The 23,953-nt window shown below is 34.4% G+C and overlaps 1 protein-coding gene and 1 long non-coding RNA gene across 8 annotated transcripts; one reads left to right on the top strand and one right to left on the bottom strand.

Moving 5' to 3' along the window:
* On the bottom strand, positions 1-23,600 carry LOC110801414 (MADS-box transcription factor 23-like). Of its 5 annotated transcripts, none has more exons than XM_056843095.1 (10): positions 23,206-23,589; positions 22,535-22,729; positions 11,785-11,866; positions 7,818-7,868; positions 5,031-5,092; positions 975-1,074; positions 817-858; positions 654-737; positions 368-522; positions 1-255 (listed from the first exon to the last, which is right to left on the bottom strand). In XM_056843095.1, the coding sequence occupies exons 2-10, from the start codon at positions 22,714-22,716 to the stop codon at positions 240-242; spliced, it is 774 nt and encodes a 257-aa protein (XP_056699073.1). In that variant the 5' UTR covers positions 22,717-22,729; positions 23,206-23,589; the 3' UTR covers positions 1-239. The 5 variants fall into 5 exon arrangements, with proteins under 5 accessions (XP_056699073.1, XP_056699074.1, XP_021862467.1 ...); XM_056843096.1 differs by lacking the exon at positions 23,206-23,589 and adding an exon at positions 23,084-23,201; XM_022006775.2 differs by lacking the exon at positions 7,818-7,868 and having other exon boundaries at positions 23,206-23,578.
* Positions 3,417-14,142, top strand: LOC110801415 (uncharacterized). 3 transcript variants are annotated; one of them, XR_002536904.2, is made up of 5 exons: positions 3,418-4,764; positions 7,933-8,082; positions 11,735-11,976; positions 12,281-12,469; positions 13,715-14,142. It is a non-coding gene; the product is annotated as an uncharacterized lncRNA (long non-coding RNA). The 3 variants fall into 3 exon arrangements; XR_008932495.1 differs by having other exon boundaries at positions 3,417-4,764; positions 11,735-12,469; positions 13,715-14,131; XR_008932496.1 differs by lacking the exon at positions 13,715-14,142 and having other exon boundaries at positions 4,249-4,764; positions 11,735-12,637.
* Positions 23,601-23,953: the final 353 nt, after the last annotated feature.

Below are 23,953 nucleotides of genomic sequence, written 5' to 3'. Positions count from 1 at the left end.
TTTTTTCAACAAGCATATCTATTGTTATTTACTTCTTATTGCAAGCAGCTATTGTTGGTTATTGACCTGCTATACTAAATTAGCTCTATGTACCAGTTCATTACAAATTTTAGGTGTTTTCGAATGCTTCTTTCTCTATGAGCACATGCATCATCCAATTCAAATAGAATTGTCCGCTATACTTCTCGTCTAAGCTTTACTTTGGTGTGGCACCAGACAGATGTACAGTACCAGCTTTGCTAATGCAGTTGCAAGCTACAAACAAAAACATCCCTGATCAGTCTTAATTATATTTGTTCCTTGATTCTTTTAATGAAATTCTGAAGAAGAAAAAACTACTACGTAGTTGGTTGGAGTATTTAAGTACCATAGTTTCATATTTCTTGTAGATGTTTCATCATTCTGCTGCTCTGGCTGGCTTAGTTGGAGATTGATTGCTGAGTTCATGTGATAATTGTTTTTGCCATTGTATGACATGTGTGGGTGTTGCTGTATCTGATTCATCTCCTCAGTTGTGAACACCTGAGATTCAGAATCTTTCTTAGACACATTAGGAGAGAGGGTCATCGGAAAAAAAAAAAAATCTTTTTAGCAGTTGATTTCAATTATAATATAATGGCTTCTCCGCATACAACAGACTCTCTGTTTAATACCTTCTTTTGTAGTTCTGAATTTTGTTGTTGCGCGAGATTAAATTGCTTATAGAGCTCAATATTGTCTTGATGAATAATAGCTCCCTGTAACAAGTTTATCAAATGTTAGCACACTGTCTTAGCCTTTGGAAAAAAAATTAATAGATATTGTGAATTAGGAGACCCTTTGGTTTAGTTCTCTGATCTCTTCTGATAGGAGTTGGTCCTGCAAACAAAGAAAAATGGTTAATTGTTGTCCTTGCATTTAGGGTCTGAAGTTGGGTGAGGGGTGGGGTTTTTATTTAATGGATGTGGTATTTTTGGAGCAAAAAGATTTCGGACCTTTTTCATTCGTACACTTTTCAGACTTGTTTCCAATTGATTTTCCAAGTTCTGCAAGTCTTTAGTGCTTAAACCTGAAAGTTCTTGCCCCATAAGTTTCCTGCAACCATTAAACTGGATGCTCAGATAAAACAATATTTTTTCTGCAAATTTGTTGAAACTAAAAGTATTTTCTTGTCAAAACTCATTTTTGTCCTCTTGGAGTAACTTATACAGCTCCAATATTTGAGTGGTTTGCTAAACTTTGTTATTTGGAACCTATCGAGGTTGAGTTTCAATTTGTACTTGAATTATAGTCACTAGGTGTTTTCAGAAAGCAAGTGGCTTTCATTTTTGCTAGGAAGATATGATATTTTCCCCTGCTTATTTTGTTATTATCTTCTCCGACGTGTTCTAAAAAATATACACTTGTTTATTTTTAATCGTCTGTTTTGGATTTAAATAAGAAGAATTAGCCAAATACAACTCAAAACTTCCCCTCTTTACAAGTTACAACCTCAGACATCGTTTTTGTTAATGACAATCCAAAACTTAATCTCCAGCTTTAAATTACAACATGGGGTAAGATTCCGGCTAACGTTATCGGAAAGTGATAGACCTAATTACAACCCTATCAATTTCTTCCCAATTAAATGAATTTGAAAAAAGAATAAAAAATATTTAACCAATCTTCAAACATAAAACATCATCATCCAATCTTCACCATCGTCTTCTCATCTTCACAATCATCAAACCACCCCTTACCCACTAGGAACCACTTTTCCCACCCAAAATCAGCCCCACAAACTATCTGAAACCACTTCCACCGACTCAAAGAAAACCCCACCCCTACCAACTCAAAAACCACCAAACCCAACCCACTATGTTACGCAGACTCGGGTACCCATGTCGGACACGGGTACGTATCCAAATGTCCGACTCGGTTATTTTGTGAAAAAATGATCATGATTTAGTCCAAAATAAAGTGTCCAATGTCCGTACCCATGTACGAGTGTCGAGGATCCGACACGGGTACTTGAGGTAAAATGAAGAGTCCAAGTCTATGTTACTCGGACTTGGGTACCCATGTCAGATACGGGTACGTGTTCAAGTGTCAGACTCGGCTATTTTTTGAAAAGAGATCATGATTTTGGTCCAAAATGAAGTGTCTGATGTCTATACCCATGTCCGAGTGTGGAGGATCTGACACGGGCAATTGAGGTAAAATCAAGAGTCCAAGTAACATAGATCCAAGTAACATAGCCAATCCAAAACCTCTATCAATTTTTTTAAAATGTAAAATTACCTTTACTTATCATTGATTATCGCTTTAAGTGGTTAAATTCGACCATAGAAATTCTAGTTAGAGCTTTTATGTTCGAATGTGACCTTTAAAGCCTTAAATATATAATTTTAGGGTGGGTGGGGAAACAATAAGAGAAGGAAGTGAGAGAACGGGGTGGCGGCAACGACCGAAAAGGAAGGTGGTGCGGAAACATGGAGGGGGAGGGGGCAGTGGTGACAACCGGGAAGAGGGGGTGGAAGCGGGAAGGAGGACAGTGGCCACACCATGAAAGCGATGAAACTATCGTGACATAAAGACGGTGAAATGACTAATTTCAAAGAATACCTTATATAAAAGGTATCACTTTCCAACTCCAATTTGGTGTACCTCAAGAAGGTTGAAGAGGATTTTGAGGAGAGAGAAAGTGAATGTGAGGGAAATTAAGGGAAGAATTAACACTTATTTGAGTGAAAGTTTGAATTTGATGGTATTTATTATTTTGGATTGAATTCTACTGATGTTGTCATAATTGACCCAGTTCAAAGTTTTTTTGATTTCTTAATTCATTTTCCTCATGAATTTTGAAATTTTAGGGCTTGTTCGGTATCAATTTCATTTTTTTGTTTTCAATTTTCAGAAAACTAAGAACTGATATTGGTTTTGATTTTTGATTTTTTCAAAATTGATAGTAAAATCAACAAAACTACTTTAGAAAAATTGCTCAAACAATATGACTAATACTCATTAATATATCCACGTTTCGAAAAGATTATCCTTTCATTTAAGAATTCATCTACTCATCTTGCCTCTAGAGTACAATTTAATGAACATGAGAAAAAAATTAAACCGAAAAAGTAATCAATAGAATAAAAAAATTGAAAATACAATGGATGATTAATTATAAAATTTGAAGAACTTTACTATCACTTCTCTCGCCATAGATAACAAAATCAAGTTTTTTTTTAAAAAATTGATGGAATCAAGTAATTAACAATTCTCCTTCCCCAATAACTTGAGCCTAGCGGCAAGTCGACAACTTATCCACGGTGAAGATTGTGGGTGTTCCATAAACAAATAAAAGAGAAGAAAACATGAAATTAACTTAATATAACAGAGGTTTTCAATGGTTGTCGCCTCCGCCTAACAGAGGGGGAATCGCGCTTGAGCCTTTCCGGCGTGAGTTTGGATTCTGGCGGTTTTTCAAGTTGCTAGACTTCGTTTGGCGACGTCAGGGACTGGAGAGAGAAGAAAGATGAGGACTGAGGAGTGACTATAGAGGAGAGAGATAGCGGTGATTTCCGCACTGTTTTCCCAAAAGTACCATTGTTTTTCTTAACGGAATTCCCGAACACTGTTTCATTTAATTTTTGATTAAAAAAAACGAAAAACGAAAAACTGCAACACTGCCAGACACCCCCTTAGTTAACCCATTTTGATTGATGACTTTTGCATCCTTGGTTGTATTTTTTATTTTATTTTTGTAATTCTGGGTCAGTTTGTTTCTTTCGCTGGTTTTATGATAGAAAATGTTTGTAAATTTTTTTAATTAGAAGAAAATTGGTTGGAATTATAATTATGACATCATTTTCCGATATTGTTAGCTGAAATATGACCCGAGGTTGTAATTTAAAGTAGAGGATTAAGTTTGGGGTTTTAATTGAAAAAAAGTGAAAGTTTGAGGTTATAACCCGTAAAGAGGGAAGTTTTGAGGGTTATGTTTGGAATTTTTTCCTTAGTTCACGCTCCACCAAAGTTTCCAGCCTTCCTTCTACTTTTGGGGCCCTATCCGACCGAATCACTGTAGCAAACCCTCTGTGTACTCATTTCTTACTAGCCAAGTAGTACAACAACTGTATATTCTTGATCAAAACAGATCAACTCGCCTTCTTGTTATCTTAAAGTTGGTCGTGTCGGACCCTGCTTCTATTAGCTGACATAAAAGACTAAGATTCTTCGCCCAACAGGGGTCTGCCATCTCAGGAAGCCAAAGGCCTAAATAATCCTACCGTTGTTGTTTGTTCTAGCGTTGTAGAACTGGTGGTTCATTTTAGCATTATGGCTGGAAAATTGACTTAATTGATTATTTCTTTCCACCCTCTTGTTATTCTCTGTTGCTTATAAATATTTCTAGAACAACTTTGTTCTCGTGTGCTATCCTTCCATTTTGTGTTTGAAGTAGACCAGTCAAAAATCGATCCAACCCGAAAAGCGCCCGAACCCGACCCGAAAAAAGGGTCTTGAACAAGATTTCTCAACCTGTAACCTGTTTTATCCGAACTCGAATAACCCTAAATTTTCGGGTCTAAAACGGGTCGGGTTCGGTATGACCCGTCGGGTTAGTGATAAAGTGATTTATTGTATTTATGTTGAAAAAAGGGTAAAAAACCAAAAACTAAACTCTCAAACATTCATCTCTCTCTCATACTCTCGAACTCTCTGGTTTACCGCCGACATGGGTCGACGGTCAAGCTCTCGTCCTCCCTTCCATAAGCTAGGACTTTGAAGGCAAGTAATATTGTCACTTGGGTAATGGCTTCTTATTTGATCTACCCGCTTTCATTGTCTTGTTTTATGCTGAAAGTTTTTAGTTATTGGGAGTTTTGGGACCATAATCTTGCTTGTGCGAGCTAGTTATTTGAATATGTGTCTTTCCAGTAATTGTTGTTTTACTAGAAGGTCAAAAGCAAGAATTTTGAATCTCGTTCTGAGTGATATGGTTAATTAATCAAAGTTAGTGGTCAAGATTAGTTCCACATATGTCTGACTGAGTTTAAGATCAAAAGTTTGTTTACCTGTGGCTTTCTTGTAAATATTGCAGTTGTTGCCTCAAGTTTGTTGCCTCCCTTTGCCAAAACTGTCACCAAGAAATGGGAAATGGTTATTGCCATTTCTGTTATTTCATTATTAATAATCGAGTTGGAACATTATATGTAATGCTAAAATGGTATCAATGGGGGTCTATTAGTTCAGACATCAAAAATTCGATAGTAGATTAAAACAGCGCAAGCATCATAAAAGTTTAAGATAGACTAAAACAGTCCCTTGTCATAGTTATTTTTTTATTTTTTATTATAAGTCTTTTGAAACTTTAGCCCTCATGTTAATTAGGTGATATCCTCGCATTTTAACATTTGATCACCTCATCGACTCATCCCTTCCAAGTACCGGTATTTCTATGTATTCCCTTAGTAACTGACTGATGGAAGTTTCTATATGCACATGATAAACAAGAAAATCACTGAAACTTCAGTTTAAGTAGTAGAAGTTTAGGATATGTACGGTGCAACAACAAAGCCTTAGTCCCAAAATGATTTGGGGTCGGCTAACATGAATCGTCGTAGGAGATCGTCATTGTCACCAATCAAACCAGAAAGGAGCAGGAATTAAAAAGAAAAAACAAGGAAGAGAAAGTGGAATTAATGAAAGTAAGATAAGAGAAAAAAGTATATATATATTATAGAAGAAATATTGTAAGAGATAATAAAAAATAAGTAAAGTTTAAAACGAGTGAATAAGTAAAATAAGTACATTTCAAGAGAGCATGTAAAATTAAAAAATTAAAGAATTTTAAAAATAAAATAAATAAATAAACATAGGACAAGTGCAGGGAACAATGTGAAAGGGAAGTTGAGCCTTCTTTCCCTTTTAACTTGGGAATATGTTCGTTTCACAAAGCTGTCGGTACCTTACAATCTTACATAGTTTGAGAGGGAAACTTGTCATGACTCGTGATTACATAAACGTCGAAGTATGCACCTTGAAAGTGTTTAGGCCTTTAGGTTGTTGGTAATTCTACACTTTCAAGTGTTACTACTGCTACTTCAAGTTTGAGCAGACTGAGTACCCAATGAGGAACGTTCTCAATGTATGATGATTATTTCTAGGCATGGATTTAGTCACGCTAGACTCCGTTACGCATTGATATTTGGTATTTTAGGATGTTGTTTTAGATTGATAAGTTTTATCAAGCATCACATAAGAATAAGTTATTTATGGTAACCTTGTACTAAGGTGGCCAAAGGTCAACAAACTTGATGGGCTACTAGACATTTAACTTCAAATCTGTAATGCATGCTGCAGACAGGCATGATTTTTCCATAGTGAGTTAGCATAGGGGTGGATTTCATTGCACGCCAAGATGGTAGGACTGGTCTCTTTGAAGTCAGGTAATTTGACGGACGTTACTGTGGAACAATGTGCTTCAGATTTTAGGCGGTTGCTACCCTAAACAGCCTTGTGGCATGTGGAGGTGTGAGGATAAGATATTAAGATCCTTCTCAAGATCCGATTACTTGAGTTCATTTCACTGTTAGACCTCGAGATTCTGAACGCCTCGTATTGTTGAAGGTCTGATATCTACGTAGTGGAGGTATCATGATGAGGCTGTGGACTATTTGAAGAGATCATATAAGGATTTGTTCTTAGGTGTCCGATTTGGGTGGGAGTTTACGTATGAGGTGATGCCTAACTTGAGGTGAGGATAGACTGGTTGGAAGAGGTGCACTCTAATGAGTTTGAGCTGGTTTGATCTGGAAGTAGCCATACTGTAATATGAGATGAGATATTGTAATATTGAATCCCGATAATTGTGCTATGCTTTGTAAGGCCTTAGATTACTGGAGAGTAGTAGGTATTCAAGATTCAAGAGCACAACTTGAGTCTAACATAAATGAATCATATTTGTTAGAGTGTTTTCATGAAGGTAAAGGCCGGACATCCGTATGCGGCTTTGGTTGAATGAGCAGTCGTTGCTGGAATCTTAAAGTTTGATAGGTTATATGAGTTGAAATGATAGGATAACCTACTTGTGAGGCTAGGGTTGAGCTATAAATTGTTGAGGTAGATGGTTAGATTATGACATTCCTTGTGTGTTGCAGAAATTATATTAAGTTTTAGCATCCTTATTTGCTTGCTAGTTGAAAGAAAAAGACTTGTTCAAGATAGGATAAGTAAGAGAAGATTGAGACGAAAGTAAAGGGTTGGCAAATTCTGGCATGAGACCGTCTCATGCCATAAGACGGAAATGTCCCTCCATTTCTCAACAAAGGTCACTCCATAATTTTCTAGTTAGTCATAGAAGTCACCCCAATTGCGAAGTTGCCCCTATCTTATAAGGGTAACAAGGATTGAAATCAAGAGTAGGATAAGATTTCATGACAAGAAAGAAGAAAGATACTGCTGAAGTGTGGAAGATGGTTCTGTGGGCAATTTGGTGGTGCGCTAAAGTAGCACCAGTGTCTCTTTTAGTGGTTGATTGGAATCCTTGAACAATGGGAAGGAAATTAATTAAGATAAATTGGCCATTGCAGTGCTCATGGTCATTTGAGCTATGCATCAGTAGGCTTTTGGTTAATATTTTTCTACCAGGAACAAGTATATATACATATGGGTGAAAAATGGACAATAAATGTTGAGATTCCTCAAAATGGAGCGTCATACTCTGAATTGAAGAGAAACAGAACTAAGATCATTTTCCTTTTTTATTTTATTAAGCTTGATCACGTGCTTAAGTTTGTTCTCTAAGATTAATTTCAGGGAAAGTAGTCTCCTGGTTCATGAGCAGCCACTTTTTTGCATACCTGTTGTTCACATGCTGTTTCCGAGCTGTGGCCTTGTTGAATCCATGATACCTGACACACCGTTGCCAAAAAAAACGAACTATATTTTAGTGGAACTTTTTTCTGATTGTTGCAGGGCTTTGAGGCTCTTCTGAGTTGCAGATGTCTTCTGCAAATGAAACACAAGACAATTAGATTGTATGCTTGCCGGCAGGAGCTTTAGTGTGAAGCTGCACTTTGATTGATTTCTATAGCTACTTCACGTGAGACCTGCAGCTCATGCTCCGTAAGTTGCCACTGCGACTACTAGGATGACTCATCTTGTATATTTGTGTGTGGGAATGATGGTTGAATGAAGCTGCACTTTATTTGGATTTTGTAAGGATTGTGCACAGTGATTTAATGGAAATTAGATAAAAAAGGTAAAAGGAAAGCTGTATTTGTGGATAGAGCAAGATATTCATAGGAGTCAGAATATGAATTGTGTCAGAGATGACAGGAAAGATTATTTTCTGGATATAATAGAATACTCCGCAGACACCATGATTTTGTGATGGTGTTGTGTATAAAACTAGTAGCTTTATTTGGACAAATATGATTTTGGGAGCAAGGGGTGGAAACTTGAAAGAGAGGTCTCCTGATTCCTGAATGCATCAACATTTGATACAATTTATTTTATTCCCCTTACCATCCTTTTCTCTTTCAATTCTACCTCAGTCTGCTGAATGCATCAACATTTGATACAATTTACTGCCTGGGGTGTAGAATGTCAGGATGGAAAAATGTTTCTGGTTGCCAGATGGTTATAGGGGAAGCTTTGATAGCAGAATGAAATTAGCTGGTTTCCGAATATCATTTGATAGCAGAATGAAATTAGCTGGTTTCCGAATATCATTGTTTACTCTTCCTTGTTGGCACATGCTTTTTCATGCCTTCATCGAGTAATACACTGGACAATGCCTATACTTGCATTCATTTTCCCCTCGCCTTATTCGTGCTGTACCATATGCACTCTCTTGTGTTATAGCACACTATATCTTTTCTTTGACCTGCAGTCCACTGATGGCTATGAAACTTTTGAAGGGGAAATCAGCATTTTGGAAGTTATTCTTGTAATGTAATCTTGTGGGCTTAATTGAGGTAGTTCATTCATCTTTCAGCTCTATGCTCCTCTATGATGGTAAGAGTAGTTGATCATTTGATGCAAGGGGATTACTGTAGGACATTTTTGAAAATTTGGGTTTTTTCCTTTTCTGGGGATAATTAGCCTGTTAGTTGCAACTTTGTAAGATTTATTGTGTATTTTATCACAAAGTGTCAAGTATTAGGGATGTGCTGTTTGATTTTTTGGAACTTTTTAATGTGAGGGGAACAGCAGGAGAGAATTTCTCCCCAATTCCTTTCCTCTCTAATTTCTCCGTCTTCATCCCTGCCCTAGGAGTTAAATACCGTGGGGAGAATTTGAGGAATAGAGTTTCCCTTGGTAAAAATTATTTCTTTCATCAACTTGCCTTCTTGAACTGCCTAAATTAATAGGGTTGTTTTCCAAGGAAAACCACAAGCTCGGAACTCGACAAAAGAATAAATTTCAGCATCAAGTAAATGAGGGTTGCCTTTACTTAACTATTGGATTAGATGATCCAAAGTCCAGTTTTTCTTATTTCCTTTACTGCATAGGAAAAGATCTTCACTCCAGAATGGTAGTAAGACGAGCTGTGCCTACGAATATCTAGAGTTCTTGACCTCTTCACAGGCTTGAGCCAGAAATATAACCACCCGTAAAATGTGCTGAGAGAAGTCGCATGATTTTTTGCTGCTCCTCTTTTCCAACCCAATGATGGATCTAAAATTTTGAGATTAGGTATGCACTACTATAAAAAAAACGACAAGTCTAGCCCGTTTTGATTATCATGCATCTCTCTTTTAAGACTAGTACTTCTCCTCTTTTAGGTGTCTTTGATGTTATCTTTGTCAACACCTAACTCATCTATTCTCTCAATTCATTTCTATATTTCCCTCTCCCTCTTGGTGTTCGTTCTATTCTTCGAGCTGTTCTCCTCCTGAACAGTAAGTTTAAATGCATCTAACATTCTTTCCTCTACCCTCTCTGATAAACTTTGAAGTTGTGTCAGATTTTTGGGTTCTGCTACCACTTCCTACCGCAATTCTGATCATTTGATAGCAAACAAACTAATGGACTGTCTAATTGTCATCTTTTAACTGTAGAGTAAACACTAGTACACCTATGCCCTTGAACCAGAACCATAGTTACCAAAATAAATTTACTCCTGTAGTGCCATATTATTTTGCACACTTATCTTTTCAAGTAAACCTACCATTTCTTTCTCTCGCTATACATTTTTCCTAATCTCTTTGCGCTAGGCAAATGTGCAAATAATGTGGGACCTGCGGAGTAATACCAGCCAGTCAGCCACTACAACATACTGTTTGGCACCTTAGTTTCCAATACAAAATGGCACCCATGTTTCCTTCTCCACACGCTAATATCTTCCATATTTGATGATATTTCAGGAAAAAAAAGAAGGAAAGGGGCCAGGAATTATGTTACTTGGACTCTTCATTTTACCTCAAGTACCCGTGTCGGATCCTCGACACTCGGACATGGGTACGGACACTGGACACTTCATTGGACTAAATCATGAATTTTTTTTCACAAAATAACCGAGTCGGACATTTGGACACGTACCCGTGTCCGACATGGTTACCCAAGTCAGAGTAACATAGGCCAGGAAGGACTCAGGGAAGCAAATGTGTTATTTTTTTGTGGTGAAATCAGTTTGACAGTTCGTTATGTTTGGTTTAGCTTTGTTTGGTGTCTGATGTACTGATGGCTTGAATGTAGGGTATATGTCATGGATTATGAACGTGTGGAAATACTTCCATGTGGACTTTATGTGACAGACTGGCTTAGTGGGAAGGGTTCTATGGGGAATAGCTTAATAAATCTGTTATGGGTAGCTTAGAGAATTAGTTAGAGATTAGGCTCTATTCTCTTAACTTGTCTAGTCTGATTTTTTTTAGTTTAGTTTATGGTCTGATCTGTCTAAATGTTTATGATCTGGTTTCTTTTTCTGATTTAGTCAGGTCTGATTTTTTCTTTTCTGGTCTGGTCTAGTCTGAAATTTTCTTATCTGGTGTGGTTTTAAGAAAAATGAGTAATAAGCAATAAGAATAAGGTGAAGAGAACAAAGCCTTAGAGGGGAGAGAAGGAAAGAAAACCAGAATCGACTGTATATCGAGGAAGGTAGAGAGAGATAGACATCAATCAAAGGTAGTTTGGTTTATTTTACTTTGCCTTCAGCTTGTTACTACTTACTAGTGTCATAATGTGGGAGTATCCAGCCACCCAACGGTCTTGGAATGTACCTAGTTGATGATATTGCATCAATAATATTTTCTTGTATCGGACTTCCCTAGTTACTCATCTTCTTCCTCATTTATTTATTACACCTAGGTGGTAATATATGGAGGTTATGGAAATGATTTTATTTGTAATTTTGTGAATAAATTCTCATACAATATCCACAGTAATGCTAGTCCATCCCCAAACACCTTCATAAATTTCCTGAACATTACCACTTTAAAGGTAGTGCTACTGCAGACTGTTGAGTGTTGATAAAACTTTTATGTAAAAACACATGTTTGGGGATGGAGTTCCATTTGCCATGATAATGAACATTACCTTTTCTTAAAAATCATATACAAATTCATTACAGTTCCCACAGTTTATGATCACTGACCAAATACGCCACTAGTGCTACACTTGGAATGAGACCAGCAGATATCCAGGGTTACCTACTGATTGTGTATGTGAAATAGAATAGTTGCAAATACCACTATGTGCATGCTATTTCCATTAAGTATTTCTATTGTTATATGTGAAAACAACGTCACTGAATTTGGGCTGATAAATGCAGGTCAAGCTTCAGTGTCAATGCAGGCTAATCAAGTGATAAAATATGTTTACCTTAAGTTCAGAAGCAGCAGATGACAGCTGGTGGTTGCTCTCATCCTTCATTTTGTTGTATCTTTCTATCACCATTTTCATGCTGAAAGTAGCATTCAGAACATCAATGTCATGGTTCCAAAAGATATGAATGTAGAGAAATGAACATTCATGTTAATGTGGGTTAAATGATAACTTCAATTAATTTCTTTGGTAAGTTAATGCTGAGTGATTTACTTAATATGTATAAAATCTATTTGGTGGTTGTGAACTAAAATCTCAGGTTAGTAATGTAACAGGAGCTCTCTCTTTATTGCCTAAGATAACCCTACTGCTCTATACATGTAAACAAGCTAGTTGAGTATATGTGGGTTTTTAGTACTCCGTAGTTAGTTAGTTAGTTAGTTAGTTAGTTAGTTAGTTGTTGAAAGAGGGGATTTCCCTTGAATTCCAAGGTAGCGTTAGATGATGGGACTCTTAGAAGTGTTTTTTTGGCCTGCTGAATTAACTTGTGCAGAAGAGAAATTGCCATTCCCTCCAGTGAGTGAACCTCAAAGGGCGGCCAGCTAACAGGATGATCACACAAGCAAAGCAAACTACCCTATAGCAACTTCATTCAGATATATATGTCGAAAAGGAGGTGGATGCGAATATCATTTTCTCTATTGCACAAACTAATATGTGGATGATAAATACTACGATGCAGGTAATATTCTCTGTTTTTTTCCAAATTTAGTTCCCTGAAATTTGTAGTAACGGTGTATTTGGCAAGGAACTTTATAGCTTTCTTTTCCTCATACAGTACTTCCATGGAAAATACAATCAGAAGACATTAATTTCTTTTGATAATATATCATACTTTTTTGTATTAAAACCCCTTTTACCTTATGTTACTCCCCTTTTTTCTCTTCTTTTATGTCTGTTGCTTAGTGTTCTTAAGGGTATACGATATCTAACTGCTACAGCATTGGGCATTGGCTAAATTAATCGAGTGTGATGAATTTGAACAAAAGACTTGAAAAGACTGCCGGGGAATAGTTTTTGACACAATTTGTTATTGGATGTTCTTACTGAATTTAAGGAAATAAATTTTTACAAAAGTTGGACAAATTTCTCTTTGATTAGCTGATTGCGGGATTATCTGGTCAAATCTCTCTGAAAATACAGGCCAATTTTGGTTGCATTAACTTGCTTGCCATACTGACAATGGACTTTCATTGTTAGCCATGCATGTAGATAAACCAATGAACATCCATAGCTCCATCAATATGTCTAATTTACGTACTCTTGTACCAAGCCACAATTTTTGAATAAATCTAGCTTGTCTACATCATTTACCATTTGTTATTGGCTTTGTGGTTATGATAAGCCTTATTTTCGTTGTTTTCCGGTCAAATTTTATAGGTTCTCTCTATGTATCAAGCATTCATGCCAAATGCCAATAATATACTTGGCAATATTCTCCTTCAACTAGCTTAATCATATGTCACACAACACCTTATATAAAGATATTACAGATTTTTACCATAGCTTTCCCAATCTTCACTTATCAGAGTTGTAGCTTCCACATTTTTTCTCTCATTGTTCTTGACAACCCTAGCGTTTTCTTATTTATTTTGGAATGCAATCGGAGTTTAAGACGGTGGTAAGTCATTTTTCTTCTTCATTCTTGTTTTTTGTGCTTCTTTTAGATTATTGATTACAATAAATCTTCATTATTTGTTGACCATTGGGTTTTTCGTTTTCTCTTTTCGGTTTATGTTATTTGTTTTCAAATCAATTCGTCTATGGAATTTTATGCAGTATAGCAGGAATCAAGTGATGTTTGATTTTATGCTATAATCAATTGAATCAGAATGAAAGCCATCTCAAAATAACAGAAAATTGTTAGACTTCCTCGTTGAAAAATGTATTAAACAACGATATGAAAAAAGGTTTACACATGTGTCAGGTCTCATTCACAACAATATGGAAGAGCGTATGCACATGTGTCGGATCTCATCCACGACGACATAGAAGAGGTATATACAAGTGTTAGATATCATCTACAACAATCGTAGTTTTGTCAAATTGGAATTTTATTTGGTTTAAATCAACATATATTTATTAATGTTTAACTTCTTTTGTAGATATAGATAGTGTATGACTTTTGATTAATAAATTACTCTTGATTTTTACAAAAATAGTTGTAATTTCCAAAAAGTAACCCTAGCTAGAACACTAAAATTTTGTAAATGGTAGTTTTCGATTCTTCTTTGTGATTAGTAAAGATGACAATGAATCCCGCAACCGGCTCTTCAAATTTGGACCGGATGGATCAGGATTTGGATTTATTTCTGATGCATAGGATATGGATCAGGAACCTATTTTAGATAGTTTTATTTTTAATAGAAAAATATGTATAAAACATAGTATAAATGATGAACTTTAAATATTTTTCATGATTGTGATATTTATTTATGTTTTTCCGATATAGTATATTTTGCATAGTAGGTTGAATGCATAATTTTTTTATTTTTTGAAAATTTAAGTAGCATAAAATTAATATTTTATGAAGGGAAAAAAATTACATATATGTTGATCCAGATCCAATAGATGTGGATTCAAATTTTTTGGACTCGTGGTTTTAAATTTGGATCCAGTAGGATCTGGTCCAAACATGATATGTTGCCATCCCTAGCGATGAAGGTTAGGATCTTAGGTCTTACCGGTCCTTAACTTAACCCGCTGGTCTATAAAGTGATTTATTTGAAATGTTAGTTGTTTTATATTTTCCCTTTGTTTCTCATTTTACATGTCAAAAAGACATATCAGGTAAGATTATGTTTTGTTTACTTTATTACATAGTATTACTTATTTCCAAAGTGTATATAATTTCAGATAAATCATCCAGTTAAGTTCATATAAGTTTAATTTGAGAAAAATACGGGCTACTTTTAGCGTATCTTAAAACTAAAATACGAAGTTATGGTAAGTTCTAGTAAATTCGAATAACTCAATTAAGTTAAGATGAGCTAAAATAAGTGAAAGTCGGGTGAATATAACGCATCATAAGAGAATTACGTTTGATGTGCATCTAATTCTCGCGGGAAAAAAAATCAAAATTATCTTTGCATATTACATCTGTCAAAAAACTATTTTGTATATATACTAAAATACTACTATATCCATTTCATAAAGATCGTTAGGTTTCTATTTCCATAAATATTAAGACAAAAATGGAAAAGTTGGTTGAATATAATAAAATATGGATAAAGTAAGAAAAATGTGTAAAAATGTGGGTGAGTGTAAGAAAAAATGAATTAAGTAATGGTATGTTTGGATTGAGGATTTCATTTGAAATCCAGGAATTGGGTCAATTCTATTGTTGATGACTTAGAATTTTGAAATTCGGAATTGACCCAAATTCTGAAATAGTTAAGAAAAGCCCACTAGACTAGGGATTTGAAATTACAATTTAAAGTAGGTCATTTGAAATTCTCAGCCCATTGCATCGCTTACCACAAGATCCATACTAAAGCGTTTATTTTTCTCTCTCTCTCCTCCCTCACTCCTTCCTTATTCCTCGACGTTTGTTTCTCTCTCTTCTGAACTCTGTTGATCTCTCTCTCTCTCTCTCTCTCCTCTTCTATATTCCTCCTTTTAAATTTGCTCATGCTATCTCAACGTCTCTCATGTGTAATTCTTTCTCCTCGATTTTTGCTAAAGAGAGCACAAATGCTTCTTCAAGGCCTTGCAATGGCACTGATGGAAATTTTGTCACTTTGATCTAGAATTCCGAATTTTCGTTGCTACGACTGTTTTCATATGTTACAATTCTTTAGCAAGACTTTGAAATCATTAGACTCCGGCGAAGAACAGTGGAGAGGCCCGATTTTAGGGTTACATTCGACCTTTTTGGGGGGGGGGGGGAATTAGTCTGTGGGCTTTCCGGTATTAGACAAAGAGAAAATTGATGATTATTTCAGAAATAGTTTGTGGAAAATTGAAGATTATGTTGAAGAATTGAAAAAAAAATCGATAGTGTCGAAGAATTAAAGATTGATGGTCTGTTGTTTTATTGACTTAGCTATTTTTATTTTTTTTGTCAAATAATTCATTGAACCTTTTATTTCTAGAATTGAAATTCAAAGGGTTGGTTATGTACAATTTTGAATTATGTTTTTCATAAATGATTGCATGGAAAGATTTAGAAACTGTTTGATTTTGAAATCAAATTATATTTTCCCAAACAGCATTGGGGATTTGAAATGATGATTTAAAATTCTTGTTTTTCTCAAACATGTTATTTGGAATTGAATGCCGGAATTTGAAATCATGGAATTGAAATTCATCATTTCAAATGAAATGTTCATATCAAAACACTACCTAAGAGTTATTGAGTGGAAAATTGTAAATATTGTGGGGGCAAGAAGGGTAAGATAGTAAATTACATGTCCAAAAATAGAATAGAACAAAATATAAAGAACATAATGAAACAAACTAAAACGGATAGTGTAAATATCATTTTGAAACGGAGATGGTACTTCTTTTTTTTAGGGAAATACTAAATACTACGCTGTACACTAATGAACTTTATATGCTTTGATGATGAAAACTTATTGTTTTAACGGAAAATATTTTGTTGGAAAGTATTTTTTATTTGTTTGTTTTATAGACGGGTAGAAAACATTATTCTTTTAAAAATAAGGAATGATACATTTTCCTTTCTACTCCCTTATATTGCTAGTCTTCTTCCATCATCCTCTCATTTCCAGTTACATTTTTGTTTTCTGTACACCTTTTCTTGTTAGGAATCAAAAAGAAGAAAACTACTCTAGAAATGTGTTTTCTGCTTGATTTTCTTTTAAATGTTTTCCATTGAAACAAAAGGAGTTTTAATCTGAAGGGTAAAGTTTCAAAATATTTTTAGTTAGATTAAAAATTTACGATAATAAATCATATAAGTATTTTATGTCAAATATAAAGCTTATACATTCATTAAAATAATCATGTGGATGTCAACTAGATTAGTTGGTAAAGTCATGAGGAGATGGTACCCAAGATTTGAGATTAAATCCCGTCTACACTATATGTCATCTTGCCTTTGTGGCTCCCTCAACACCAAATTAAACATAAAATTAGGAAAGTTTGTCAGAAATGACCTTTTAAAGTCCAAAAATTGTGACAAATGACCTTTAAAAAAAAGGTTGTGAGAAATGGCCCAATTCATGTTTTTTGTTGTGAATAAGACCAAAAGTCATTTACCGGTGGTCAACGCCGATTTTCCGGCGTTGACTGGCACGTGGCTTGCACGTGATTCATTTTTTAACAAAAAAATATTTTTTAAAGCAAAACATATAATATTCACTAAATGACAAAATATATAAAAAAGATAAAAGTACCATTTCGTTAAAAAGAGTATTATTTCAGTACCATTTCGTTAAAAAGAGTATCATTTCATCAAAATAAAATATCATTTCATTAAAAAGAGTACCATTTCATAAAAAAAAGTATCATTTCATTAAAAGAAAATACCATTTCTTAAAAAATAAAATATCATTCTAGTACTATTTCATTTATCTCTTTTGGTGTTATGCATTTGCTAACACATCACGGTTGACCGCCGGAAGATTGACGTTGACCGCCGGAAAATTGGTGTTGACCACTGAAAAATGGCATTTGGTCCTTATTCACTACAAAAATTTTGAATTGGGCCCTTTCTCACAACTTTTTTTTTAAAAGGTCATTTGTCACAATTTTTGGATTTTAAAAGGTCATTTCTGACAAATTTTCCTTAAAATTAAGATAATTATAAGATTCGAAATTATACAAGGTACAATACTGAATCATGGTCCTCTCGTATACCCCTAGCTAGCCAGCTAGCCCTGACATCCTCAACGGTTGTTTTTGCATGGACATTCATACGTTTTATTAGTGATAACTGGTAAGCCCTAAAATTTGTCATTTTAGATATGTGGTGTTATTCTGTAAGTTCTACAATTTTATCCTTACCTGCTATACTAATTTTATGTAGATGTCCATTAGAAATGTCGATGATAAATCATGGTTAAGATTGTGTCATGTTATGAGAGGTCAAGCTAGACTCAAGAATATACATGTTTTGAAGAAGCAACTAGTGTTTACCCCGGGCGATGCCCCGGTTAAAACGTAGAATACTATATAAAATATTCTTTTACGCGCTGTTTACACGTTTTGGGTATGTGAGTTTGACTCATTTTTTATTAACTATCCAGAAATAGTTTATTTTATTTGGGTGTGGTGTGTTGTACGTAGTATCATGTTTTCATAATTGTGTTCTTCATCCTTTATGGGTTGCTAGTATTTGTAAATCATACCTAATATCTAATTAATGTCTTGTACGTAAATATGTTATAAACCATATATGCTAACACAAATACACAATTGTTGACTAGTTAATGAAAAAACATGTTCTATTACATGTAGAAAATGGACAAATTAAAGATGCATGTAGTAATTATAAAAAATTGCACTCTTTAAAGATTTTTTTCCCTGAAAACTTTATCTTTAAGTTTTCTCTCGGGTGTATGGTAACTACCGTGCACCGTCGTCGTTGCAAGGAAATCTGGTTCTAATCTTAGGGGAACAAGCATGAAAATGTGAAATCAAAACCACGTGGACCTTCTTCGGACTCTCAAGCTTTGAGAACACAACCAATTGATGAAGTTCTTGGAGTAGAAGCATTGGATTTTGGAATTGAAAATAAGGTTTTCACCCCGAAATCGGGCCTTCAACATCTTCAGGAACGAGAAATGCGTCATTTTCAATGAATTTGTGCACGTCATTCATAATTGGACTGGAAATGTGAGGAATACACAATCTAGAGCCAATGTTAATGTAGGAACAATCCCTATTTTGCAACAATTTGATGAGGTAGCTGTAGAAAATGAATCTGATGTTGACACTTTAGATTCTGAGAATGAATTGAATGAGCCGATGCCTTTGAATGATGATATTAGGCTTGTAGAGATTGATTTTGATGATATACAGTAGGAGGTAGATTTCTAGAATTCAGCAATTGTGTGCTACATTGTTTGAGCAAATCCCCCTATTAATGTAATGGAAGGTTTTATTAGAAGGATTAATTTGGAGGAACTTAAGGGATAAGGTATTATCAGGGCACTACTTGTTTGATAGTAAACCTTTGATATTGAATGCATGGAATGTTGAGATGGATATGGAGAAGGAGGATGTGAAATCAGTTCCCATTTGGGTACAGTTAAAGTTGAACTTCAAATATTGGGGGGGGGGGGGGGGGGAGTCTTTGTTTAAGATAGTGAGCCAGTTAGGGAAACCTATTAAAAGGGACAATGCCACTTGCTGTAGGGATAAGCTTCAATATGCAGGGAAAATCTCAGTGGCCCAATGTGGAGTTTAGGTGGATAAAATGAGTACTAGAATCAAGCTATGGAGTTCAAGAAATTTGTCTTATACAGCTTGAATGCAGCTTGTGAACTCTATGCTTCTTAGCTTGCATATGTACTAGGCACAGATATACATTCTACCCAAGAATATCTTGCAAGAGATTACTAAGATCTGTAGGGATTTCCTGTGGAGTGGGCATGCTTACAGCTCAAAGCCTAGCAACATAGCATGGGAGAAGACTTGTTGTAGTAAACAGGCAGGTGGGCTAGGTTTTAGAGATGTTTTATTATGGAACACTGCAAATATGGGCAAATATGTGTGGGAACTGGCTACTAAACAAGATAATGTGTGGATCAAATGGGTCACCTCAGTGTATTTAAAGGATGGGGACTGGTGGGGATATCAGCCTAGCAACTCTGCTAGCTGGTATTGGAAAAAAGGTGTGTGCTACAAATGATCAATTGAAACATGTCTATACTGAGGCAAACTTGTGTGCTATGACTCACTATTCTGTGAAGCAGGTGTATGAAAAGTTAGTTGGGATCAAGCCTAAGGTGCATTGGGATAGATTAGTTTGGAATAGACTTTACCCTGAAGCACATGTTCATTGCCTGGCTTGCAGTTCACTCTAGACTGCAAACTACAGTCAAGCTTGCAAGAATAGGCATTAGTACCTCTACAAGGTGTTTGATTTGTGGTCAAGGTGATGAAGATCATGAGCATCTTTTCTTTTGCTATCCTTAAAGCAGTAGGTGTTTGGCAGAAATGAAAGCTCGGATGGGAATTCAGGCCACTGGTAGTACTTTGCAGCAGTTGTTCAGAAGTATGAGCCAGAGCATAAGGTCTAAATTCAGGAAACAAGTGTTCTTTACAGCACTGGTAGCAGCTGTGTATTTAATTTCGAAATGTAGGAACACTAGTTTCTGGGAATTGAACAGTCCATTCCTACTATCATGAACACCATTAGTAGTCTGAAACAGGTTGTAAACAGTAGAATTCAGGTGGTTTTGCCTTGCAGTGTTAGTAGGAGAGATACAAGTTCGTTTTTGGCTTTGTAAGCTTGGTTGTAACTTGTAAGTCGTGTTGGGTGTTTGGTTGTGCTAGCTCTTAGGTGAAAGGGTCCAACCTAGTTGGTTCGTTTCTCTTTGAGCTAGCTTAGATTGTAATTGTTTGGAGCTTAATAATATTATTCTCGCTTGCTTAGCAAAAAAAAAAAAAAAGATGTAGTAATTATTTGAAACCATTTTTAATAATGGTAACAAAATTACATTTTCTTGCATTAGTATGTTGTAAAAATTAGCCAATAACATAAACATGTGAAAAATAGTGTAAATACACACTAATCCTGTACAATTTCTAATATTTAGCTAAGATGGTAAGTTTTCTACTATATTTCTTGTTGGTCCCATGTCCGAGCCCTATCAAAAACATTTTATTTATCAATATAAAAAGCACACTTTGCATGTCATTGTTGATGTGGCGCCTTGTCATATTAAGAGAATGTGACATATGACAGCGTGACATACTTTGTCTTGGAGATTTAATAATAGTATAGATTTGTATGTGTTTATTTTGTTATTACGGAATATTAAAGGTTTTTTACACTTAGCACAATGTATATATGCACTTTTAAACTTACCACCTTATAAAACAAATAATTACCTTCAATTTTTAAAAGTTTTGAATATATCTTTAACCGTTTTCGTAAAGTATATACCCCCCTTCATCTTTCTTTTTTATTTCCACGATTTTCCCTATCATTATTTTCTCTAATTTTTTCGCCCTTAATATGTATTGCTTCTTTACTCCCCCGTGTTGATTTATTTCGCTTTTTAATTGAAAGCTCACATCTTAACTGATTTGAATTTTAGTGTGTATATTATGTTACCATTTGAATTTTGAAGAGTACATAGAATGAGAAAATGAGCGAAATCATAATTTTTAAGGAAAAGATGGGGAAAATTATTAAAAGCCGGATGTATGGTCTCCATAATATTGACGGAAAATGTTTTTTATTTTATTTTCAAAGTTTGAACATTTAAGGGGGTGATTTTCAAAAAAGACTTTAAGATGGTAAGTTTTAAAAATAAGTTTACATAAAATGGTAAATATCAAAAAAAATGTTAATACTCTCAACGTCTTATTTTACTACTCAAAAAGTCGAATGAAGCATATAAAATAAAACCGAGGGAATATTAATGTTAATTTTCCTAAAGTAGAGCCTGCTACAGCATGTGTTAAATACTGATTACTGCCTATACTCTACTGCACGACAGTCTTTTAAGTTTTAACTCACCCCAGCAAAAATTATAGACATCAATCGTACTCCCCATTCACTTACTCAGACTAATATTCCACTTTTGTTTAGTACGGAGTACAAATATTTATTCTAAAAAAAGAATGGACATGATCACATGATCAATATGTACGGAACACGTAACTTGTAAAGGATAAACATAAGGATTTGGTAGATTCAGTTCTAGTTGTTGAATTCCATGTTATGTGTACATGAGATAATTAAGAGAGATAATGATTCACCGGTAAATTTCTAAGTTTAAGGAGATACTCCCATTCACTACTAATTATGATCGATGAAATCTCATTTTTGTTTGAAAGTGAACTGGACTCTCCACCTTCTTAGCTAATCCAAACACAGTCTCAGCTCGTATTATTTATCTAATGACACTCTAGGAATCTCGGCCTTTCCGGATGAAGAATGTGATTTTTTTTTTTTATATATAAACATTGTTACTACTAGTATTTTTAATTTGTTGTATCTAATTTATACATTTTTTTTTCTAAAGAAAATAGCCTCATGTCAATCCCTTTCGAAAATAAAGCAAATTCAACAATGATAGCCTCTTCTCAATCCCTTTCGAAATTAAATTAAATTAAAAACATAAGAAAAGATTGAAAATGGAATGAGAATTAGCACACATTTAATAATCAGCCAATTATATTCTAGTCCGAAAACAATGTTCTAATCAACAAAACATGTGTGTTGGTGTTAGGCTGTTAGCCCTACAAAATTGTAATTTTAATCTCTCAAATTGTACACTTGTAATTCAATCTCCATGAATTATTCATCAAAGAAACAAATAAACTCTTGTAAAAAGACAATTTTGGTTGGTTTCAGAAAGAAAATGACAAATTAAAATTGAGGAATGTTGATCTTTAATACTAGAAGAAAACAATTAAGAAATAAAATTAAGTAAAGAAACAAAATGAATTCCCTAAAATAACTATTAAGTAAATGATTAATTGCTGTTGATTAATTAATTAATGTTATGTAATTACTACTTTCTTCTTCTATACCACCAATACAAATATAATACAACGGATCGAAATCGAAATCGAAATCGAAATTGAAAAAAACAAAACATACTTGGTGCTTGCAAAGTCATAGAGTTTCCCGGTGCTAGAAAAGACAATAGCTCCAACTTCTGCATCACACAAGATTGATAACTCTCGAGCTTTCTTCAGCAATCCGCTCCTTCGCTTTGAGAACGTTACTTGTCTACTTGTTGAATTGTCTATCCTTTTTATCACAATTTTTCCTCTTCCCATTTTCTCTATTTACCTAATTGGAGTAAAATGAAAATACATATTGGAGAAAATCTAGGTCAAAACACACAAAAATGAAAGAAATAATTAATTAAGAAGATGAACATATAGAACTAAAGCAAAATTGAAGACTTATGCAGGGAAATAATAAATCTATCTATAAAATCTTTAAATCCAATTATCTTGGAGGGACATATTGAGGGGAAAGATTAAATACTCCAAAATATGACAACTTAATAAATTATGTTAAAGGGTCTTGTAGTAAAAATCAATCTATACCATATTTGTGAGTATATGAATTATCCAATTGAATATCAACAAAAAAAAAAAAAAAAAGGCTTAAATTTGTTGAAAAACATCATTTAATTACCTAATACAGAAAGGATTTGAATTTACTTTGTTGGTAAATACAAAAAAACAAAAAAGTTTCTTTTTGAAGAAAATATTGAAGAATGGGAAATTAAAGAGGGATAGAGAGAGAGCTTGACTTACTATAAGAGTTGATGAGCAGCTTTTGATTTGAAGAAGGACAAACTAATTAGAGAAGAAACTACTCCGTATATGATAGACTTTTCCCTTTTTCTATTTCTTCTAAATTCCGATAGAGTTTTTGTGGCTCTTTGTAGAACTTTATGATGTTTTGTACGGATCGAGTACTATTTTAAAATACAAACCTTTTGTTAAATAGAAATCTCATTACACTATTAATTGTATTTTTATTAGCGAATATTAATTATTACATTAATATCAACTAGTTTGGATGTTTAACTGTTCAAGTGTCAAATTATGCTCGATCAATGACCTGCGATATGACAATTAGTATATATGATCTTTTACAAAAAATCGTATGTTAACTTATGATAAATAACTACAACAATTATTACAATATTATAATTTCCTTTTCTCTAAAACAAAATCAAATAATTTAAAATCAAATAGTACTAATAAGAGAAGAAATAATGATAAAAAAACCCTAAAACAAGGAGCGGCTTAATAATGTAAAAACAGCTCTTAAAAACAGCTTACCGGAAATGGAGACCCCCACTTGCGCGAGTGTGATTGACTTCACTCACTCTCTTTCCCATTTGATCGACATCTGTCGACAGAATCACCAACATATCTTCACATCAATTATGCGACACCAATAACCCCACCCTAATTGTGGTCATATGTACATCAATTATTTATTTATTATCTTTGTAATTAATTAAACAGATTATCCTTATTTGATTTTTTTTTC

Source organism: Spinacia oleracea, chromosome 4 (genome assembly GCF_020520425.1).
Source record: "Spinacia oleracea cultivar Varoflay chromosome 4, BTI_SOV_V1, whole genome shotgun sequence".
In the NCBI taxonomy this organism is placed as follows: Eukaryota; Viridiplantae; Streptophyta; class Magnoliopsida; order Caryophyllales; family Amaranthaceae; genus Spinacia; species Spinacia oleracea.
Note: the sequence above shows the minus strand (reverse complement) of the source record. Positions and strands in the feature narration are given on the sequence as shown.

Excerpts from the sequence above, each read along its gene's own strand:
- LOC110801414 (XM_056843095.1), bottom strand. The coding sequence starts at position 22,716 with ATGGGAAGAGGAAAAATTGTGATAAAAAGGATAGACAATTCAACAAGT. Across the intron at positions 859-974 it reads AAAGTGTACGAATGAAAAAG|GACCAACTCCTATCAGAAGA; the intron begins GTCCGAAATCTT and ends CTTTGTTTGCAG. Across the intron at positions 738-816 it reads TCAGAGAACTAAACCAAAGG|GGAGCTATTATTCATCAAGA; the intron begins GTCTCCTAATTC and ends AACTTGTTACAG.